This window comes from Oncorhynchus mykiss, chromosome 13, assembly GCF_013265735.2.
Source record: "Oncorhynchus mykiss isolate Arlee chromosome 13, USDA_OmykA_1.1, whole genome shotgun sequence".
Classification (NCBI taxonomy): domain Eukaryota; kingdom Metazoa; phylum Chordata; class Actinopteri; order Salmoniformes; family Salmonidae; genus Oncorhynchus; species Oncorhynchus mykiss.
In genome coordinates, this window is record NC_048577.1 from 37,588,554 (window position 1) to 37,608,594 (window position 20,041).

General features: G+C 45.0%; 1 protein-coding gene across 2 annotated transcripts; it reads right to left on the reverse strand.

Moving 5' to 3' along the window:
- Window positions 1-394: 394 nt before the first annotated feature.
- Window positions 395-15,975, reverse strand: LOC110486267 (myosin light chain kinase, smooth muscle). 2 transcript variants are annotated; one of them, XM_021557724.2, is made up of 17 exons: window positions 15,620-15,975; window positions 11,885-12,040; window positions 11,119-11,271; window positions 10,675-10,854; window positions 8,679-8,723; window positions 7,123-7,247; window positions 6,831-6,984; window positions 6,434-6,751; window positions 5,930-6,032; window positions 3,582-3,785; window positions 3,196-3,413; window positions 2,731-2,854; window positions 2,394-2,546; window positions 2,123-2,252; window positions 1,913-2,000; window positions 1,455-1,595; window positions 395-1,159 (listed from the first exon to the last, which is right to left on the reverse strand). In XM_021557724.2, the coding sequence occupies exons 1-17, from the start codon at window positions 15,777-15,779 to the stop codon at window positions 954-956; spliced, it is 2,658 nt and encodes an 885-aa protein (XP_021413399.2). In that variant the 5' UTR covers window positions 15,780-15,975; the 3' UTR covers window positions 395-953. The 2 variants fall into 2 exon arrangements, with proteins under 2 accessions (XP_021413399.2, XP_021413400.2); XM_021557725.2 differs by lacking the exons at window positions 11,885-12,040; window positions 15,620-15,975 and adding an exon at window positions 11,795-11,806.
- Between the last annotated feature and the right edge of the window lie 4,066 nt (window positions 15,976-20,041).

Consider the following 20,041-nt stretch of genomic DNA (forward strand, 5'->3'; position numbering starts at 1 on the left):
ACTGTAGGAACCGATGCCCATGACAGTGGCAGCAACTCAGTGGGCATTCCTCTGGAGGTGGGAGATCATGTCCATGTTGAGTTACAGGATAACAGGCTGGTCTATGACAACACCATGTACTACAACACCTTCAGCGGATTCCTGCTCTTCCCCGTGTAAACATGGAACACATTTCAACACAGCTAAATTGTTGAAATGACTTTATATAAGGGTTGTATTCAATCCGTATCGCAGAAGTTCCACGTTGTAGCCCGATTGACATTTAAAAAGGCAATGTCAGTGGCAACTGCATTTACAGCAAACCACCTCAATTGGAAATCGCCTTTAAAGTTTCAAAGAATCTGAATCCAGTTAAGTTAGTAGACACAACATAGTCATCTGTAACACAGTGGGGTTACAATGCTGTGGAATTATGCTTCCTGTCTTTTATTGTCACACTTTCCACAAGGCTGCTGTTCCACCACAAGACAAACTCTTTGTCAAAAGAAGATGCTGTCATCTGGTGGACATAACTGTAAAAAATTAAAAGCCATTGGTCTTCGAGGCAACTATAAAATGTTTGTACAGTAACGGTTCACTGGGAAAAAGACATGATTCCAAATTCATAGCAGTTACAATACATCACATTAAACTTACATCTGGCAAATGTTTAACAATCATACCTGGTGCAAAAAGATTCATTTACTGTCAATAGAGCCAGTGTCTTAATAGTAGTCTTAATTCACAGGATTACCATTTTCATACCCATGTCCAAAATAACTAGCAGGACTTAGAGGTTTTCGATCAGAAATCAAAGAGTTGTTTCACCAGAGCCGTAATGTACCGAGTTAGTGGTTCAAGCGCTACACACCATTTTCTGGAACGATTGAAAGACACTTCACAAACATGGGCGTCTGAATTTCTGCACATTTGCTCGTTTGTGTTTCAATACATATTCACAGTTCTGAACAAACCTATTCCTTTACTATGAGTTTGGCTGAACACAGTGCCTTCCCATGGTCGTTGGTGGCCCGACAGGTGTAAACATCCGAGTCCTCTGGCCCGACCTGGGACAGGACCAGGGTGCAGAGCCCATCCTCTTCATACTCTATCTGCACCCGGGATGACTCCTCCAGAGGCCCCTCCCCCCTCAACCACACCACCTCTGGGTCAGGATACCCTGAAAGGAGGCGTGAGAGAGGAAACATCCAATGACAAGAGCTCAGGAATGGAATGTAGTTACACACTTGAACTAAAAAGCTTAACGTGTTTTACACCGCAGGATGCAGAGGTGTGTCCTTGAGCAAGGGACTTAGTAAGGCAAGATGGCTCTTCATCCATGTCCAACTTTCAAACAAAGCCTTTAAAATCCTTACAAGCCCCAGCTGAATGTGTAATTCGGTCAACCAAACGTGTCTAACAAAACGATTGAGATGGAAGCAGTTTGTAGTGGAATGCAGTGTATAGGTAGGTACCTGTGAGGTGACAGGAGAGGCGGGCGGTGGAGCCCTGGGAGACAGTCTGGTCCGTTGGGGTCAGGGAGAACTGGGGCACCCCCTGGAGTTTGACCTCTAGAGACTGCAAGGCCTGCTCTGCCTCAGGACTCAGGGGGCTGTCTGTCAGGGGTCAGACACAGGGTCAAGGCTCACAACAGAGTCATAGCCTGGTCAGCCAGACTGAGGACAGGTCAACCAATGGTATACGTAGCGCTCATCTGGTTGACCGGGCTAACAGGGTCATATGTCACTAGGGGCCCAACTTTGGTTTTAGAAGTGGGTCTGCATGGTCCTAAAGCATACCGTTGCCTCAATTTGTATCACTTTCCAATTATAAAACTGTGTGTGTGTGTGTGTGGGGAATGGTAGGGTTATGAGAAACTGCCATGGTTTGTATTGGGTATGGCAGGTTTTGGAAGTATGGAGGGAGGTCTCACCTTCTGCAGGGGTGGTGGGAGAGCCAGGCCCATCGGCTTTAGACAGGAGAGCCATCCTCTTCAGCGCCAGCAGGGCTTTCCCTGTTTTCTACAGGAGATACACAGAGAGGCTTCAGTCAGTTTCACACACCAACTGGGGGATGATGGAAGAATGAAAGAACTGAAAAGTAAAATACAAAGTGTCATCTTGGTGGGGAACCCACTACCTACCTTCCACTTCTGCTTGGCGAGGTACCTCTTCATCTTCTCCTTGGAGAGACACTTGGTGGTGCTGGGGTCTGCCGAGATGGGCTCAGCTATCCAGGAGTGGACCAGAGCCTCGTCACAGGATATCCTGCGCCTGGTTGGGAACAGAGAGAGGGTTAGAGGACAGATGGGGAGGGTTAGAGGGGAGACAGAGCTAGGCTCATCCATAGACAGTCACTCAGAGACTATATATATATTGGTACAGGTATATATGGAATATGGTGTTGTCCCAGACCTTGGTTCCTTGTTGAGCAGGGAGCTGATGAAGTCTTTGGCCTGGTCAGTGATCTCTTCAAAGCTCTCCTCATCAAACTCCCACTGAGCACCAGTCACCAAGGCCAGGGTCTCTGCTTCACTATTACCCTGGAAGGGAGACTCGCCACTCAGTCTGAACACACGCACGCATGCAGACACACACGTATGCAGACACACGCATTTGAACTTGATTTATGAGCAATAGCAATGTGTGGCCACTAGGTGGCAGAAAAGCTACATTTTGTCAAGTCCTGCTGTAGGTAGAGAAGAATGTCTAATTGAGAACAAATGAAACAGAAAATTGCCTTAGTACTCACAATATATAGCAGATGACTCCAATGCTCCACATGTCTGTAGCTAAGCTAACAGGCTCATAGCCAATCACCTCTGGAGCCACAAACTCTGGTGTCCCGTGCATCACCTTCAGGGGAGTGGAGGGGTCTGGAGGAGAGACAACACCTCAGGGTAATGAGGATGAATCCCAAATGACACCCTATATCCTACATAGTGGTTAAGTCCCAAATGACACCCTATTCCCTACATAGTGCACTAATTTGGACCAGGGCCTTTTTAAACACAGCCCTATGGGCCCTGATCAAAAATTATTCCCTATATAGGTAATAGGGTACCATTTAAGACACAGCCCATATATCACAGTGAACACAGAGGGAGACATTCATTTTCCAGGTGTTGCAATGCAAACCAACAATGCTTCCAAAACCTGCAGCACCATTCATAGGGCTCTGTATAGTGCTCTGTCCCCCAGCCATCCCCACACTCACCCAGCTTGCTGGCCAGGCCAAAGTCAATGATCTTGATGCGCGTGCCAGTGTGGTCAACACACACTATGTTTTCAGGCTTCAGGTCCAGGTGGATGATGTTCTGCTGGTGCATGTAGCCCATCCCCTCCACGATCTGCTGCATGTAGTGCACACTGGCCGGCTCTGTGTGCACAAAGCTGTCGTCCACTATACGCTCAAACAGCTCACCTCCGGCAATGCTGCACACATACAATCACAGGGTCAATGAGGTTGTATTTTCAACTTGCTTCAATCCAACTCAATTCACATCAGTGACAGGGGACCTCATGCATTTACTTCTACAGGGCTCCATGGCCTCCACTGCCATGTATTGTGGTCAATGGTTGTTGTCTAGATTCTATACTTACAACTCCATGACCATGACCATCTCTGGCTTGAGATCATAGGCCCCCAGACACTGGACCAGTTTGGGGTGGTGCAGGTAGTTCATCAGCTCTATCTCTTTACGGGCCGCCTCCCTCTCCTTGGCCCGCCGGCCCTTGTAGAACTTTCCGGCACACACACGGCCCGTCTGCTTGTGAGTCAGTTTGAACACCTGGCCAAACTTCCCCCTGCGGAGTGTCACAGGGGATCGACGTCATTAACTAGAAAGTGTGGTTTGCTTGCTCCTCTTTAGGTGTTTTTCACAGGAATGAAAGATGTGGTAGTGGCGGCTGTAGTAATAATGGTAGTAATATGTTTTTCATAGGCTACAGGTTAGTGATGGTGACCTATTTTAGATTGGCTGTAGGTGTGGAGTTACTATAATGGGTTATTGTGGGCTGCTATAGTAGGGTAGAGAGTGCACTACAGTATATCATCATAAGCCATATAAAGTGTTTTTAAGCTCTCAACATGTTGTGGCACTGATATCAGTTAATGTCGAAGCCTGCATTCCGCCATTGAAATGAACGGGGATACAACCAGCTTTATAGTTTGTGAAGTAGGAATGATAGCAACAAGTTGTGTTGAAGGGATCTATATTGAGCCAGTCTGCACATGTCAACGTCAGGGTGGGGTTTGTAGCGGTGGTCAGTCGTTGTGGTCAGTAGTTGCGTGGTTGTGGTCAGTATACAAGCAACCTATTCCAGACTGGTCTGCACGTTTTAAACTTTCAATGGCGTTTCTAGCTTAAAACGGTGGAGGACTAGTAGTCATTTTTCCCATTCAAGTCTATGACCCCTGAAATCCATTGGGATTCATGCAAATAGTGTGGTAGTGTGAAACGTATATGTAATATCAAAACAGTTTTATTTTTTACCAACAGTACCACTGCAAATGTTAGTTGTTTTGGTGTTGGTAGTTTTAAATGGTTCAAGCCTATGGAGCTGAAAAGTATAAGTGGTATCAAAAAGTTTTTTTCCAAGCACACTGCAAGAGGGTCAGCCTGCACATTTGAAAGTTGTTTTGGTGTTGGTAGCTTTTACGGTTTTGGCCCTACAGGTGGCAGCGGAAGAATAAGTATGGCCAAGTATGTGCTTTACACATAAACAGAGCGAATAGAGTTGCTTTGCATTAATATTACCATCCATGCAATGGATTGATGAGACACTTTTGTCCATACAAATCAGAATCAGTCTATGATTACATTAATGCGTGTAGGGGGGCGGGCAAACATCTGGATTTAAAAATTAAACAAAGGGCCCCGCAGATTTTTTGGGGGACCGATTTGTTTGTCAAAATAAATTTGCGGGCCAGAAAAAGGGCAGTTATATCAGTCCATTATCATTTCTACAAACTTTATATCTAGTTATAGATGTTCAAGAGTTGCCTGGAGTGTTTTTTTTTTTTTACCTATAATAATCAGAATTTCCCCCAAAAATGTATAAATTCTCAAACCTCCCGCAGGCCGGATCGAATGGCCTCGTGGGATGGATCTGTACTTTGCCCACCCCTGCTATAGACATACAGTACATAGACACACAGAGCTGCGAACCCCATGGACAATAATGCAATGGTAATCGGTGCCAAACCGTCTGTTTAATCATGGCTCCAGAACAACTTTCTCCATCTGGAGATCTGACCAGGAATGTAAAGGAAGGATTGCTGTCTCCAAGTTATACCTGACCATAAGACCTGACCAAGAAAAACTCTGGGGGTTTCACTAGGGACTTCATGGTCAGGAAAAACTCAGTGTTCTAACTACAGTGCTAGAATTAAAATATTATATTCTATGGTCCTAACGACTAAATCACTTAGACAACTCTCTGCCTTCATACTGTACGAGTTCAGAGGAGGGAGAGCTAGGTGTCAGTAGAGATACTTACACGTGTAAAAGACATGGTAGAGTGAGTGGGTCAGAAAATTAAACCACATCCCTTATTCTGACTAAACAGAGTTGATCAGGGTTGCTGTTTGAACACTTCTCTCTCCTCTGTGATGCAATATTCCCCTCTCTGTTGACTAAACACTGAACCAACAAGTGTTTTTGTCAAGGCTAGATCAGTCATGTCTTTGACATTTCAGAGGGGAGGGAACTTTTTTTTTCCCCACTTGAAAAACATTTGTGAACAAGAGCTGGCATGAAACGAGATAGTGAGTGTCCCTTGTCTAGATGAACAGACATCTTTGTTCATGTCAACCTACCAGAGGATAAGAGAGGTTATCGCTAAACCTGCTGATCTGGTGGCAGTGAGTTGAACTCATTTTGTTATCAACACGGCATTATACACAGGCATGTGTGTGTTTTGTGTAATGCTTCATGGGAGATACTCACACTCCCAGTTTCTCCAGTACATTGTAGTGATCAGTGACCTTGTGGGTGGAGTCGATGGTGACGTCCTCATATGTCCGAGGAGACTCCTCCTCTTGTGGCTCAGCTACAGATCACACACACAGAGACAGACATGTGAGCTGTCAGTCATCCGATACGATGCATCTAATGCACGCTATTGATTTCTAATCTATAGGAAACAGATTGAGTTGAAGTCTTGTTGAAATGTGTTCCTCTCTGCAGCTGGCGTGAAGTCCATGTAACAAACAAACTCGATTAACATTTTACATTTGAGTAATTTAGCAATCACTCTTATCCAGAACGACTTACAGTAGTGAGTGGATACATTTTTTTGTACTGGTCCCCCGCGGAAATCGATCCCACAACCCTGGCGTTGCAAGCGCCATGCTCTCCCAACTGAGCCACACAATATACAGCCACACATGATGAAGTTCACAGTATACGACTCCTGCTGGAACCAATCAACTAGACACCGACATGGCTCACCTATCTGCTCCATCTTGATAAGCTGAGACTCCTCACTGGGCTCGCTCACCCCCACCACGTTGTAGGCCCTCACCCGGAAGCAGTACTCCCCCTGAGGCTCAAGCCCGGCGCGCACCTTGTAAGAAGTACTCTTGCAATGGGCTGTGAGCTCACTCCAGCCCCCAGACTCAGCGGGGCCTTTCCTCCTCACCTCCACCACGTAGCCCAGGACAGCACTGCCTCCGTCGTAGCAGGGCCCAGACCAGGACAGGACCAAACAGAGAGGAGAGACAGAGAGGAGAGACACCACAGGGCTGGAGGCTGGGGACTGGGGCCGCTCTGGGACCAGGAAGACACGGCACAGGTTACAAACAGGTTCGGCACAAAAACACAGAAATATTTTGCAAGTGTTATTTACCTATGACAGAAAGAGCGAGGGTGTGCTGCGCCGAGCTCTTGCGGTCTCGTACTACAATGGTGTAGCGTCCTGAGTGCTCAGGTCCTGGCTCTGCTATCACCAACGTACTGCTCTGATCACTGCTCTCTACCCACAACTCAGACCCATCTACAACCTACACACACACAGAGACAGAGACAGAGAGAGAGAGAAAGAGAGAGGCAAAAAGACAAACTGTACACTCACATGCTCAGAAGGCTTTGAAAAGAAGGCTAGTGATACTTGTTTACTCTTCAGAAAATAATATTGGTACCGGTTCTTTATTTCGTATCCAGCAGGACACCACAGGGGGACTTCCACAGAACACACACGTCAGACGGGCTGTCTCTCCTAGCCGTGCCTCAATGTGGGATGGGGGATCCTTAAACTGCAACGAGGCTGTGAAAGACAGGGTAAACCCAGTTTTGACTAGAGTCCACAATAATTATTTGTTTACAAAACACTATTAACTGCGTGTGAGAACTGTGTGCGTTCTTGTACATGTAAGTGTTATGGTGTGTGTATGAGTGGTTCTGGTTGTTTGTTTGTACGGATGTTGTGTTTGTGTGTATGGGTTTAAGTGTGCGGGTCTGCAGGGAGGCTTTCATGACCAAACACAGATGACATACCACACAAGCAGGAGCAGTCCTTATGAAACCATGAGGATCCAACAAGTTAAACTACAAAACGTCCACACACACACACACCAGTACATAACATGGTAAAGCATACAGACCAAACATTCATTTTCAATGTAAATGAAATGCCAATACTGTTATCCAGTATGCTGAAGATAGAAATGGTTAGATATCATTTATAACCAGGGACAGATGACTTCCTTATAACCCTGACATTATATTACAGAAGAGAATTCATTTTAAGAGCAAATACCCAAAGGGCTTTGTGGACACGGCCTCTTTCTGGTCAGTAGTCAAATCGGTATGGTACATTTGACTAAAACCACTGTGATAAAGCTGCACTTCTGTTCTAATTGGCGTGAGTGTATTAAAGCACTTTCTCTTTGAGACGAGAGGGACTGACGTCACAAAACCTCCCATGGAATGCATTCAACTGATGCCCGTCTAGCCTAACAAACAGCCCTATTTTAAAAATCACTCCATTTCAAATTGAATAAAATTATTCATTTACTGGCCTAATTGTAAACAACTTTCCTCTTTCTTACACACAGATTAGAGGCAACTGATAAGACTGGACAGCCAGCATACATTAAATTATGACAAATCAGATTCTGGGCAATCCACAGAACGATGTAAGCCTAAATCTAATGACAAAGTTACAAGTTACCTACACAAAAGTATGCAATTAAGTCAGGGATGGGCAACTGGTGGCCCGTGTGAACTATACATCCTTTTATGGTTCTACCTGGTAACACCCTTACCCAGTTCATACACAATAACACTCTAGCCTTACCCAGTTCATACACAATAACACTCTAGCCTTACCCAGTTCATACACAATAACACTCTAGCCTTACCCAGTTCATACACAATAACACTCTAGCCTTACCCAGTTCATACACAATAACACTCTAGCCTTACCCAGACCAGAGCAAAGTCCCTCACCACAGCAGCACAATACACACTTGCAATACAGAAGAGTACAAAGGGTCAAACTAAATGTGTAGCTCTAGTATCTGAGGCTGGACGACAATAGGATTCAAAAGCGATGGGTTGATATTAACACAATAGATGAAAGCAAGGACAACAACTGGACATGATATACAGAATAAATGCATTGAAAGAGAGACGGGTGCAGCTCTTGGCTTGTTCACAGAGGAAGGGAGAGAGAAAGACTAGTGTGTATCTTTACCTGTCCCTGAGCTGGCTCTCTTCTTTGGCGTGACTTCTGTGGAGACTGGTGGAACGGAGGTGATGTGAGATGAGATCACAGGTGCAGGTAGTTAGTGATAGGGGTGTGGGAGGGCGTGGCTAAGCTCTCTCTGGACCATAAACAAAGATGGTCTATTATATTGACAAGATATTCAAGTGAAAGCTCTAACAATGGAAATACATGTCCTCAAATATGGAAGGCAAGCTAGATCAGGTCAGACCATTCTAGCCAATGAGAGGGCTCATATTTTTATCTGTGCCATTATAGTGTCTGTGACAGCATGGGCTTCTCCATTTTAAAGTAGTAAATTTCCTTCATCATTGGCTGATTGCTCCCAACTCATTGGAATCTCCACCTGGTTGACTAGTTTAAAATGGTGGAAGCCCTCAATGGCAACATCCATGCTAAAACGGGTTATATCCATGATGAGTCCTTTATCTCTATGACAACAGGAACAACTCCAATATAAAGTATTTTGGGGGTAAATTGCCGAAAATGACACGTGTCCACTTATCAGAGCATTCGTAACAACCTAACAATTGCAAAACTTCTATTCGATCATATAAGCCTCACATAGCAAATTAATAATTACAGTTTCTGTTGACAAAATGGTCTGAAAACCAGAGTACTAAATAGTATGCAAAAAAAATAACGTTTTATAGTATGTGAAATTTCGTCATCTAATGCGCGATTGCGTTGACTCTTGTCATTCGTTCATTTTGGTACAGCAGATCAAGTTATCTGATTATCAGTTGTTGTCAAACACATGAGTTGGAAAAGACGAGTTCATGTTTTTATTTATTTTTCCCTGGCAAGTCAGTTAAGAACAAATTCTTATTTTCAATGACAGCCTAGGAACAGTGGGTTAACTGCCTTGTTCAGGGGCAGACTGACAGAGTTGTTCCTTGTCAGCGCAGGGATTTGATCTTGCAACCTTTCGGTTACTAGTCCAACACGCTAACCACTAGGCTACCTGCCTACTAGTTGAAATGCCAAAATGACTATGCAGTTTTACTTTGTAGTACGCTAGTATGGGTATTTGGACACACCCACCTGTCTCTAGGTTTAGCTATGCTACTGTGGACTGTGTCTTCCCATACATGGTGCTGGACAGAGAGCAGAACAAAGCAGCATTCATCTACAGAACAAGGGACACGGTACAAAGGCAGTCAGCAGGATGAGACGTCCATGCAGACACTCCCGTTGTTGAACTAAGCCTTGATTGGTTGAAGTGATTAATGCCAAATATGACTGATGTGGTTCATCTGAATGACGAGAAAATAACCAGGTGTCCATAATAACCCATAGTGTGCTGGACAGAAAACATATTAATGTCTTTGGAAATGAGCCAAAAGTAAATTGATCATTTTTGCAGAAATAACCTTGCCTGCTTTAAAGAGTTGTATACAATATGAAATAGATATACACTGAGTGTCCAAAACATTAAAAACACCTGCTCTTTTCATGACATAGACTAACCAGGTGAATCCCGGTGAAAGCTATGATCCCTTATTGATGCCACGTGCTAAATCCACTTCAATCAGTGTAGAGGAAGGGGAGGAGGCAGGTTAAAGAATGATTTTTAAGCCTTGAGACATGGATTGTGTGTGTGTGCCATTCAGAGGGTGACTGGGCAAGACAAAATATTTGAGTGCCTTTGAACATGGTATGGTAGTAGGTGCACCAGTTTGAATGTGTCAAGAACTGCAACACTGCTGGGTTTTTCACGCTCAACAGTTTCCCGGGTGTATCAAGAATGGTCCACCAGTTAACTTGACACAACTGTTGGACGCATTTGAGTCAACACGGGCCGGCATTTCTGTGGAACGCTTTCAAAACCTTATAGAGTCCATGCCCCAACAAACTGAGGCAGTTCTGAGAGCAAAAGGGGGTGCAACTCAATTTTAGGAAGGTGTTCCTAATGTTTTGTACACTCAGGGTATAAGAGATAGTCTATAATGAGTTCATGTTCTACCTTTTCGGGGTCCTCCTGGGCTCGGGGTGTTAGAGCTTCTTGGGGAGCTGGGTTGTCTGAACACACTGTCATTGTTGGATGACAGTAGTAACTTTGAGCCTCTGTTCTCCATAATGCTGTTGTTGAGGGGAGGGGAAGTGTGTGAAGTTGCGTTCAGGACTCCGCAGATAGTCTCGAAGTCTGCATTGTTTCCATCAGGGGACAATTTCAGTTTCGTATCCCGTAACAGAAGGGACAAAAGAAGAAAAAAAAAACACAACAATCAGAATCTAAACTTTTACTGGAGTGCAGTTAATTAACCCTTTGTGTTGTTGGTGTTCATGCAAAATAAAGCCACAGGCTGTATCATCTGAGCAAGTGACATCCTAAAGTTTCGCTGACCTGTGTGTGGTACACCAGTGATCTGAGCTCACTTCAGCATTGTGTGTGTGTGTGTCGTCTTACCTCTCACACACACAGCTGCGCTGCTGGAGGTCTTGCCCGCTCGGTTCTCTGCCACACAGGTGTAGGCGCCCGCGTCCTCAGGTAGGCATTCCCTCACCACCAGCCTCGTCTCACTGCCATCGAAGAGGGGCTCCCCAAAAAACACTGCCTCACCTGCCCACGGGAACACCCATATACAGCCACATGAAACTCTCTCAGAGCTCAGGCCACTGACACTGGTCCTCAGCTTCAGTGTGTGTGTGTGTCTCAGAGAGTGTGAATGTGAAAGAGAGAGACCGGCATAAAGGGAGAAAAACTGAGTGTGTGGGAGGGTGAACACCCACTACCCTGAAATGAAAATTGAATTAAGGCGTTAACGGAGGAGCGTGAGCAGTATCACTTGAAAGCAGTTTCTTATCCTTCTAACGTGGTGATATATAAGGAACTAAAAAACATCACAAGGTAGTACTAATTTTCAATATAGGCAGCAGAGTGACACAAATGTGCTTTTTATTTACCTTGTTGTTTGGGCGTTCAAGTCCATTTGGCAATGGATATAAAGCAATGGATATAAAATGTCATAGTGGAAATTGATTTTAATGAAGACATTTTCTATTCAAATTCATAGTGTTGAATTCTAAATGGCATAGAGCCAAACTGTGCAGGACATGGAGAATAAGGCCTGTCCTCAGCTCACCATTGTGCAGCCAGGACATAATGCTGAATTCTAAATGGCATAGAGCCAAACTGTGCAAGACATGGAGAATAAGGCCAGTCCTCAGCTCACCATTGTGCAGCCAGGACACACTGATTGGCTGACTTCCTGTGATAACCCCTCGGAGTGTGATGTCACTTCCTTCATCCGCCGAGCAGTCCTCCAATGGCTCTGTGAACAGGGGTGGATCCAGACCTCTGAGAGGGGTAGGTGTGGGGCAGCTGCTCCCTGGATGAGATGGTGCAGGTGGGGTGAGAGACAGGGTAACAGGGGGTGAGTGGGACGGGGGTCAGGGGTCAGGGGACAGAGAGTATCATAAGACATTTGAAATTCATACAGCAGGCCATCTGTTCTATGACAGCCGTATACGCAGGCTCCTATAGCTGTGTGGCTTTGGCATGTGAAACAACCACACGTACATATAACGTCTTTGTGCATGTGCTCTGAAGTTAATCAATCAATCAACACTCAAATCCAACTTTATTTGTCACATGCGCCGAATACAACAAGTGTAGACCTTACCGTGAAATGCTTACTTTACAAGCCCTTAACTAACAGTGTAGTTCAAGAAGAGTTAAGAAAATATTTACCAAACAAACTAAAGTAAAAAATTATAAAAAGTAACAATAGCGAGGCTATATACAAGGGGTACCGGTACCGAGTCAATGTGCGGAGGTGCAGGTTAGTCGAGGTAATTTGTACATGTACTGTAGCACTTGGATACCGGTAGAACTACTACTTTGGGTGGAATTTGGCCACTCTGTTTTCTCACCCTGGGGGAAAACAACTGCTAAAACACTTTTGGTCAGCCTACCGGCACTAACAGCGGGGTGTTCAGCCTGGCCTGTCATCTTGCATTACTGACAACGTTTCCTTATCGCTGCTTTTGTATTTCTGTTCTTCCTCTGCTCTAAATGTGCTAACCACATCTCTCATCTAGCAGAGTATTTATCAGCTCTCCCTGTTACAGGAAAGACTCCAGCATACCGTGACACCTACTATATTGTCTACAACACAGACACAAATAGCCCAAACCCACACATGTATATTGGGAAAATAAGCCTGAACCAAAACATCTGCAGCAGAAACACTGAGACACTTCCTCTGTTTCTCCACCAGATCACCAAATTAGTATAAAGAGTGCAGTAGCACACAGCCAACATCTTGGCACTAAAACATCTCACAGTATCTGAATTGTAAATCTGTTTGTTATGCAACAATACATATTTATTGACAACAATAAACTTCTATCTTTATTTGCATCTTAACATTGATCCCTGGCATTAATCTTCAGCCAGATGCAACAGGATGACACTGTCTGCTTGCTGACGTCAGCCACTAGCTTCTCCCTTGCGTCTCCATCAATGCTGAGCACCCCCTGGGTTCTCTAGAGTGATTGGCCTGCGAAGCTCCTGCAGCCGACCTCAACTGACAGATTCCAGGCTCTCCATCCATTCTGCTGACTCAAGAATACCTCATGGTATTTCTCGAGCTTCCACTCATGTGCCTCCTCTATCCTCTCCTCCCAGGGCACTGTGAGCTCGATGAGGACCACCTGCTTGGTCCTCTAGACCAGAGAACGATATCTGGTCTGAGGCTTGTGCTGGCTATCTTCTCTTGGCCGACATCTCCCAGTCACCTACTGTGAAAAGGATCCCTTTGGTCCTTGTTCCCTTTGCTGCGCTTTCTCCTGGCCTGAGGAAGTGGATGAAAAAGGGGGCCTAGGTGAGATGTTTGGGCTTTCTCCCTGCTTGCTCCAGTCCCGCGGCCAGTCCCAAGTCAGTATTTGGTAATGCTGACACCTGAACTTTCCATTGGTCAGAGCTGTTTGTCAAGAGGACACGTGCTCCAGGTTGGCTGGTCATCCACATAGTGTGCAGCTGGGGCTCTCTGCCAACCCCCATGTGTGGAGGTTTGTTGGTGTGGGCAACACATCATACACAGAGAAAAGCAGAAACTTCCATGTTCCAGATGTCTTGCCAGGTGAGTGCCCTCTCTTGCACGCTCTTCCAGCATGTCCAGCTGCCCTGTTTTTTCCTGACCTCGATCTCTGCCTGGCAAACCCTCTCATCCTTGCTGTCCCATAGCATCATAGCCTAACGTGCTTTTGTTGCCTTGTGCTCCTCTACAAAAAAAATGTTTTATTGGCAGCTGCAGCTTGCTGTCTGTGCTGTACAGGCAGATGAAGGAGTAGCTTCTTGGGACCGCCAGCCATCTCCCGAGGAAGTTGTTAATTTTCCTCTGGTGCCTCCACTGTTGAAAGAGGTACCTCATAGGCAAGCAGTGGCCAGAGGAGTCTGGGAAGTACTCTGTGTTGGTAGCCACATCCCTTAAACTTTCCTGGCAGGCCGCTCTTCTTCAGAGATGTCATCCACGTGTCAGCTTGCAAGAGCATCTCCTTCACACTCTCTGTCATTGAGCTCAGCCCTGTACCACTTCCCCAGGCTCTTCCCACTTCCCCAGGCTCTTCCCACTTCCCCAGGCTCTTCCCACTTCCCCAGGCTCTTCCCACTTCCCCAGGCTCTTCCCACTTCCCCAGGCTCTTCCCACTTCCCCAGGCTCTTCCCACTTCCCCAGGCTCGAGGTGGACCACCTTGGTAACTCTAGACCAGAGAACTTTAGCACTTCCCCTGGACCATACCCATCCTGACTGTGGGGATGGTCTCCTCTCCAATCTTGAATCGGTACCGTTCCTGGACACTTCCCTTTTTTCAGGCTTGAACTCCATTCTGGACCATTTGGTGAGCTCTTCCAGATCCTCCAAACTCCTTCTGCCTTCTAGAACTGATTTAGCTGTGATTATCACGTGATTCATGAATGTAAAGTAAAAATGTTAGCCCCCCCCCTAACGTCACGATATAATTCACTCTGCTTTTACACGCCTCTTTAACTTTCCAGTGCGGATGGAACTGTCACAGTAATGTCATCCTACACTACAGGTGTTTAGGATACTGCACTCTGAGAGAAACACAGTCACAAAACATGTACAAAGGAGGCTGAGGGCGGGGGGACTAATGTTATTTTCTCCAAACCCCTTCCTCAGGCTGTTCAAAACAAGAACCACATGGCCTTTTAAGTGCACTCACAAACAACCACTGGACATGTAGATTCCTGCACCCTTCACTTCTCTGGTAAATGGGCATGAAGCCAATGCTAATTAGGGCAATCTGGAAATACATGAAATGCTGTACATGCTGTGCGCTTTGATGGTGCACGTACGAGGAAGTACACACAATAAATCTCGATACATACAAGTTGAAGTGTTTTGTTAGGAGGATGGCAGCGGACGTTTTACACGGTAACTATAAACGACGCCAAAACAAAAGCCAGTGGTCAAGAAGTACAGAGTCCAAACACAATACAACATGTTATCTACAATATCAAACTGGCAAGCAGAAACCAAAGCAATAACTATCATTGTCATGTAAAACAAGCAAATATACTGTCTGTAAATGAAAGCGAAGTGCTTTGTCATGGTGTGTGGTTAGGGTTCACTCAGCTATGCAGCCACTGGGATAAATGTCTGTTCTAACTTGTCTATTACAATGTTGACCTGAACAACTAGAAAACAATGCCAATAGTGCCAACACTCCTAGACCCCTCCATCACTGCCACATACTACACCACTACACACTGACAGACATTACGCACACACACACACACACACACACACACACACACACACACACACACACACACACACACACACACACACACACACACACACACACACACACACACACACACACACACACACACACACACACACACACACACACACACACACACACACACACACACTCTTACCTGTACTAGAGGCTGTGTCTATCCCAGTCCTAGTGGCAGTAGCAGAAGTGATACTGGCTGCCAGGATGTTTTTTCCCTGCCCAGGGGAAGTGTTGGTGGGGCCGATGTACATCCTGAGGGTTGATACATAGCGCTTCTTGGAGCTGCTGTCACTGCTCATGTCCGGCTCCACAATGTCTCTGCATTCAACGCACAAACTTAAACAGTCATTTCCCAAGCCGCTTATCAAACATCCTCTCCCTATCTCGGTCACTGTTGCTCTCTCATGCTCACAGCCAACTCATAGTTCAGTCATAGTTAGTCTCCTCCCTCATGCCCCTCGCTCTCTCTTTCTCCCTTTCACTTTGTCCCTATCAGTGTGTCTGTGTATCTCTGTCCCCTTCTCACACCCACCCACCCCCTATGCTCACTAACCCCACAGCTAATAGAAACACACACACACACACACACACTTATACAGAAAGAGAGAGCTTATCCATGCACAAACACAGCCAAAGGTTGCTTTGTCAAGTGTTTGATTTGTTCACATTCACCTGTCTTACTGTTTGAGTGTTCACTTATCAGTGTAGAGACTGAACTTTGGATGTGTGTGACATCTCTGTTACGTACTGTGTGTATAATTTCACACCGGTGGGTGAGAGCATTGAACACAACAGCCAAGCCCCCATAACAGTTAACATAAATCCCAGAGAGAGACAGCCACTAGAGATCTTTCCACAGTGAGCCGTGTCCATGGTAACACAGACCGTAGAACGAGTGGCTGCTGCTGCAGCAACCAGCAGCTCTGTGGGTGCGTTCCCTTCCCTCAGGCTCAGTAGAGAAGAAGCCTTACAGTACATTTACTGTACACACTATTACTATGAGCATCCCTGGTAATAGTAGTATGACCTATGTAGGTCTAGTCAGTTCTCTCACACAGCACAGTAAGCCAGTACACTACAGCACATTATGTCAACCCGGCGACAGTAAGTCTTGTGTTCCAGTCTTGTGACGCAGTGTGCTGCACTGGCACCAACAAATACACTAGACGTTTGCCTATCGTAGTTCTTGAAACTGTTCACTGAACTGTTGATACCTTTACGGATAGAGTTACTTATTAATACCTAGCTTAATGCCTCTGCATCCCTCTCACACACAGAGCATTTGTGTTTCACTGCCCTGATTTCAGGTACCATTATGCAGTGATACTGTAGTAGATCATTCACTCAATATCACTCTGCTCCCCTCACTTTCCATCCCTGCTCCAGCCCTCCCAAATTCCACATCATTAACCACACAGAACGACTGCCATGTTCAAGGTCTGTGATGAGATGGGCTGTTTGGGTTTCTGTAGAATCTGGGATAAGAATTATCAAAGCAAATGCATTAGAGAGAGAGAAACATTGCGAGGTGGTGTTGTTTAGCTACCATGTTGTGATATAAGTACATTTTTGCTAGATTACACTTTGACAACCTAAGACAAATTGGAATTACACCGCGTGCAACCCCTTGGTTCAGTAACTGAAATAAAGCAGAGACTATGGATGGTCTGCATGTGTCAAGGTGTGCTGCTAGGAGGTGCATGCTAAACTACTCTGTTAACCATCACATTTCTACTAGAATGACAGTGATGTAATAAAAACAGACCATGTGTACAGGCAGGTAGATTCCCTAGAATTCCTTCTAGTGGGATCCACTAGGATTTAGACTTTTACCAGATGAATATGAATGGCATTACTCAACACTGTGTCCTCAGTCCTCATAGATAAGGCAGTCTGTCGTTTTATTTCACAAGACAACTTGAGGATGAAGCTTTGTCGCTTGACTAGAAGGACACTAAAGATTCCCAGGCTGGTCTAATAGACTAGATGTAACATAGTAAATGAATATCCGGGACACTAGAATTAGTATGATTTGTTACGTTTGGTGTGGCTAAATAAGACGGAAGGTTACTTAAGGCAAAAACGAAAGGAGGGTGGTTGATAGGGGTGGATGGATTGGTATACACCGCTGACGCCTAGTAACCCAAAGGTTGCGTGTTTGAATCTCATCACGGACATTAGTATTTTAGCTACTTTGCAACTACTTAGCATGTTAGCTAACCCTTAACATAACTCCTAACCTTAACCCTAGCCTAGCTAACATTAGCGTAAGCCACCTACCCACCTAGCTAACGTTAGCCACAACCAATTGGAATTCATAACATATACGTATGGCAAATTCTGAACATATTGTACAAATTGCAATTCATAGCATATCATACAAATTGCAATTCGTAACACATCACACAAATTGTAATCCGTAACATATATTATGAATTGTATGTAATTCGTAACATGCAATACGAAATGGATGATGGACATCCACAAATGAATACGTACCATACCAAATGTAACATATCATATTCATTTGAGGGTCCCGGATTTTCATTTACTATGTAACGTCTACCCCTGAGTCCAGATTGCAGGCAGATTCCAGAGTGTGAGTCAACCAGGTAATAGGGGCTCTTTGATAAATCCATAAGATAACCTCATGCCTAAACCTATTACCTCGTCCAACAACACAGCTACAACACACACACACACACACACGGAGTAGACCGTGCACACATCTAATTTGGCATCCGAAATAGACGCTAGAGCGAGAAGTGCTCAATTTTGCTAATACACAGGACCATTCATATAGGCCCTATTATGCAGGAAACAAAAAAAAACAATTTGTACTCCCAAACCAAATTTGTCTTCCGAACAAAAGCCTGCACAGGAGTTTGAATCAGAGCGGTGTTGACAGACGGACAGTATACAGTACAGAGTTGGGGAAACATTTGGCAAGTCATGCTGGAAGCAGCTCGTTACGAGGAAAGAGGGTGATAATTCTTCATTCATCAGCGGGAGCCTCTAACGACAGACAGGACAGAGAGGCTCCTGGGTAATTTATGGGAGGGAGCCGCATCCATACAGACAATCTAAACTTTACAGCACCAATGACACCAATTGACTTAATGACTTTGAAACGGTTTACATTTGTTGTCTGTCCTTAGTGAGGCCTACTCTCTCTCACCCAGCTGGCATGCGGGGTCTTAACGTTCACTCTATCTAAATGTACGGTTCCAGTGATATGTCTAAAGGGCCTTTATATCTCCCCTGGGGTGGCTGAGTGTGACTCTTTTGTCTAAACATCATCTAGATGTGTCTGGAGATAAACATGCAGCTGGAGCTGCTTTCGGTCACTTTGAAAGGAACGTCTCTAAAGACAGAAGCCAGATCGGCAGCTGAAGGTTTAAGAATCTGGTAATGGCCTTCATGCCATTTTCACATTTTTGGAAATGTGTACCTGATATACGTCGTCGCCATTTACTAAGTCATGGAACACCCACTGAAAGAGAATGATCTCGCTAAATAGGTACAGAGAGAGAACTGAGAATGAGAGAAACAGACTAATACTAAAGATCGGAGATACAGAATGTAATAATGAAAGCTGAGAGAGGACCGATGAATAGGCGGAAGCCCGGCACAATGCTGCTGTTGCTTGGACTTCACCTCTGATTTAGTGAACAACACATCAATAGAAGTTTCCTCTGTGGAAATAAGATCTGGTGAGGATAAGGAAGTGGTTTCAGAAGCCAAAAGCCCGGTGTGAACATCATTGACAACATTCCGATCATGTTACAGACATGATATTGACAGATCTGACATCAGGAATTTGAAGCGTAACATTTTAAAGACCACTACAGTATATTATGACTTATATTATAACTTCACATCAACAGTAATAAACTACTATACTAAAGGGTAGATTCATTAGACCATCAAATATATGTCTTCTTTATCACAAGACGGAGACAAATTCAAGTCATTATCAAGTCAACGAGCTGATCTGAGGAAGTGAAGCGACTGAACCAGACAATAAGGGCTGATACACTGGCACCACCTTGTGGTAAACCATCTGGAGAGGCGGTCTCAGTCAAACAACAATAATCCTTTAGGAACCAGTCAAAGGCACTAGGGGGGGCCTCTCTCTTTCCCCATGGCATCCAGAGAAACAGACACAGGCCAGCCTTACCTAGTTTAACATTTCCAAACAATGATCGATTTGTTTGGAGAAAAAGATGGTGAGATTCCCAGACAGGACCATTGTCCTACTATCCAATTAGCTGAGAAAATATTGAGCCCAAACTGTTGTGTTTGCCATAATAGCGCTTCTCTGGTCTCGGCATACAGTAAACACGAGAGAGGAGAAGGAAACTGCTCAAGCATCTGGTTTACAGGATGACAGGGGCCATCAGGCCAAGTACTCGTAGTCTGAGTAAACAGTTTCACTGTCGCCAAATGCACAGACACATGCAAGCACAACAGCTTTAACAACAGAGCTCCCTGTTTCACTGTGGTTTATTTTATTACCTGTCATCTTCTTAATGGGAGCCAGGCGGAGGGCTAACGTACG

What these genes read in the sequence shown, in the direction of transcription:
- LOC110486267 (XM_021557724.2), bottom strand. Translation starts at nt 15,779, where the DNA reads ATGAGCAGTGACAGCAGCTCCAAGAAGCGCTATGTATCAACCCTCAGG. An exon ending in CCCAGGAGGACCCCGAAAAG is followed by an intron (nt 8,724 to 10,674) that starts GTAGAACATGAA and finishes CCGTTCCACCAG; the next exon opens with TCTCCACAGAAGTCACGCCA. An exon ending in CCTCTCCTGTCACCTCACAG is followed by an intron (nt 1,160 to 1,454) that starts GTACCTACCTAT and finishes GCCTCCTTTCAG; the next exon opens with GGTATCCTGACCCAGAGGTG.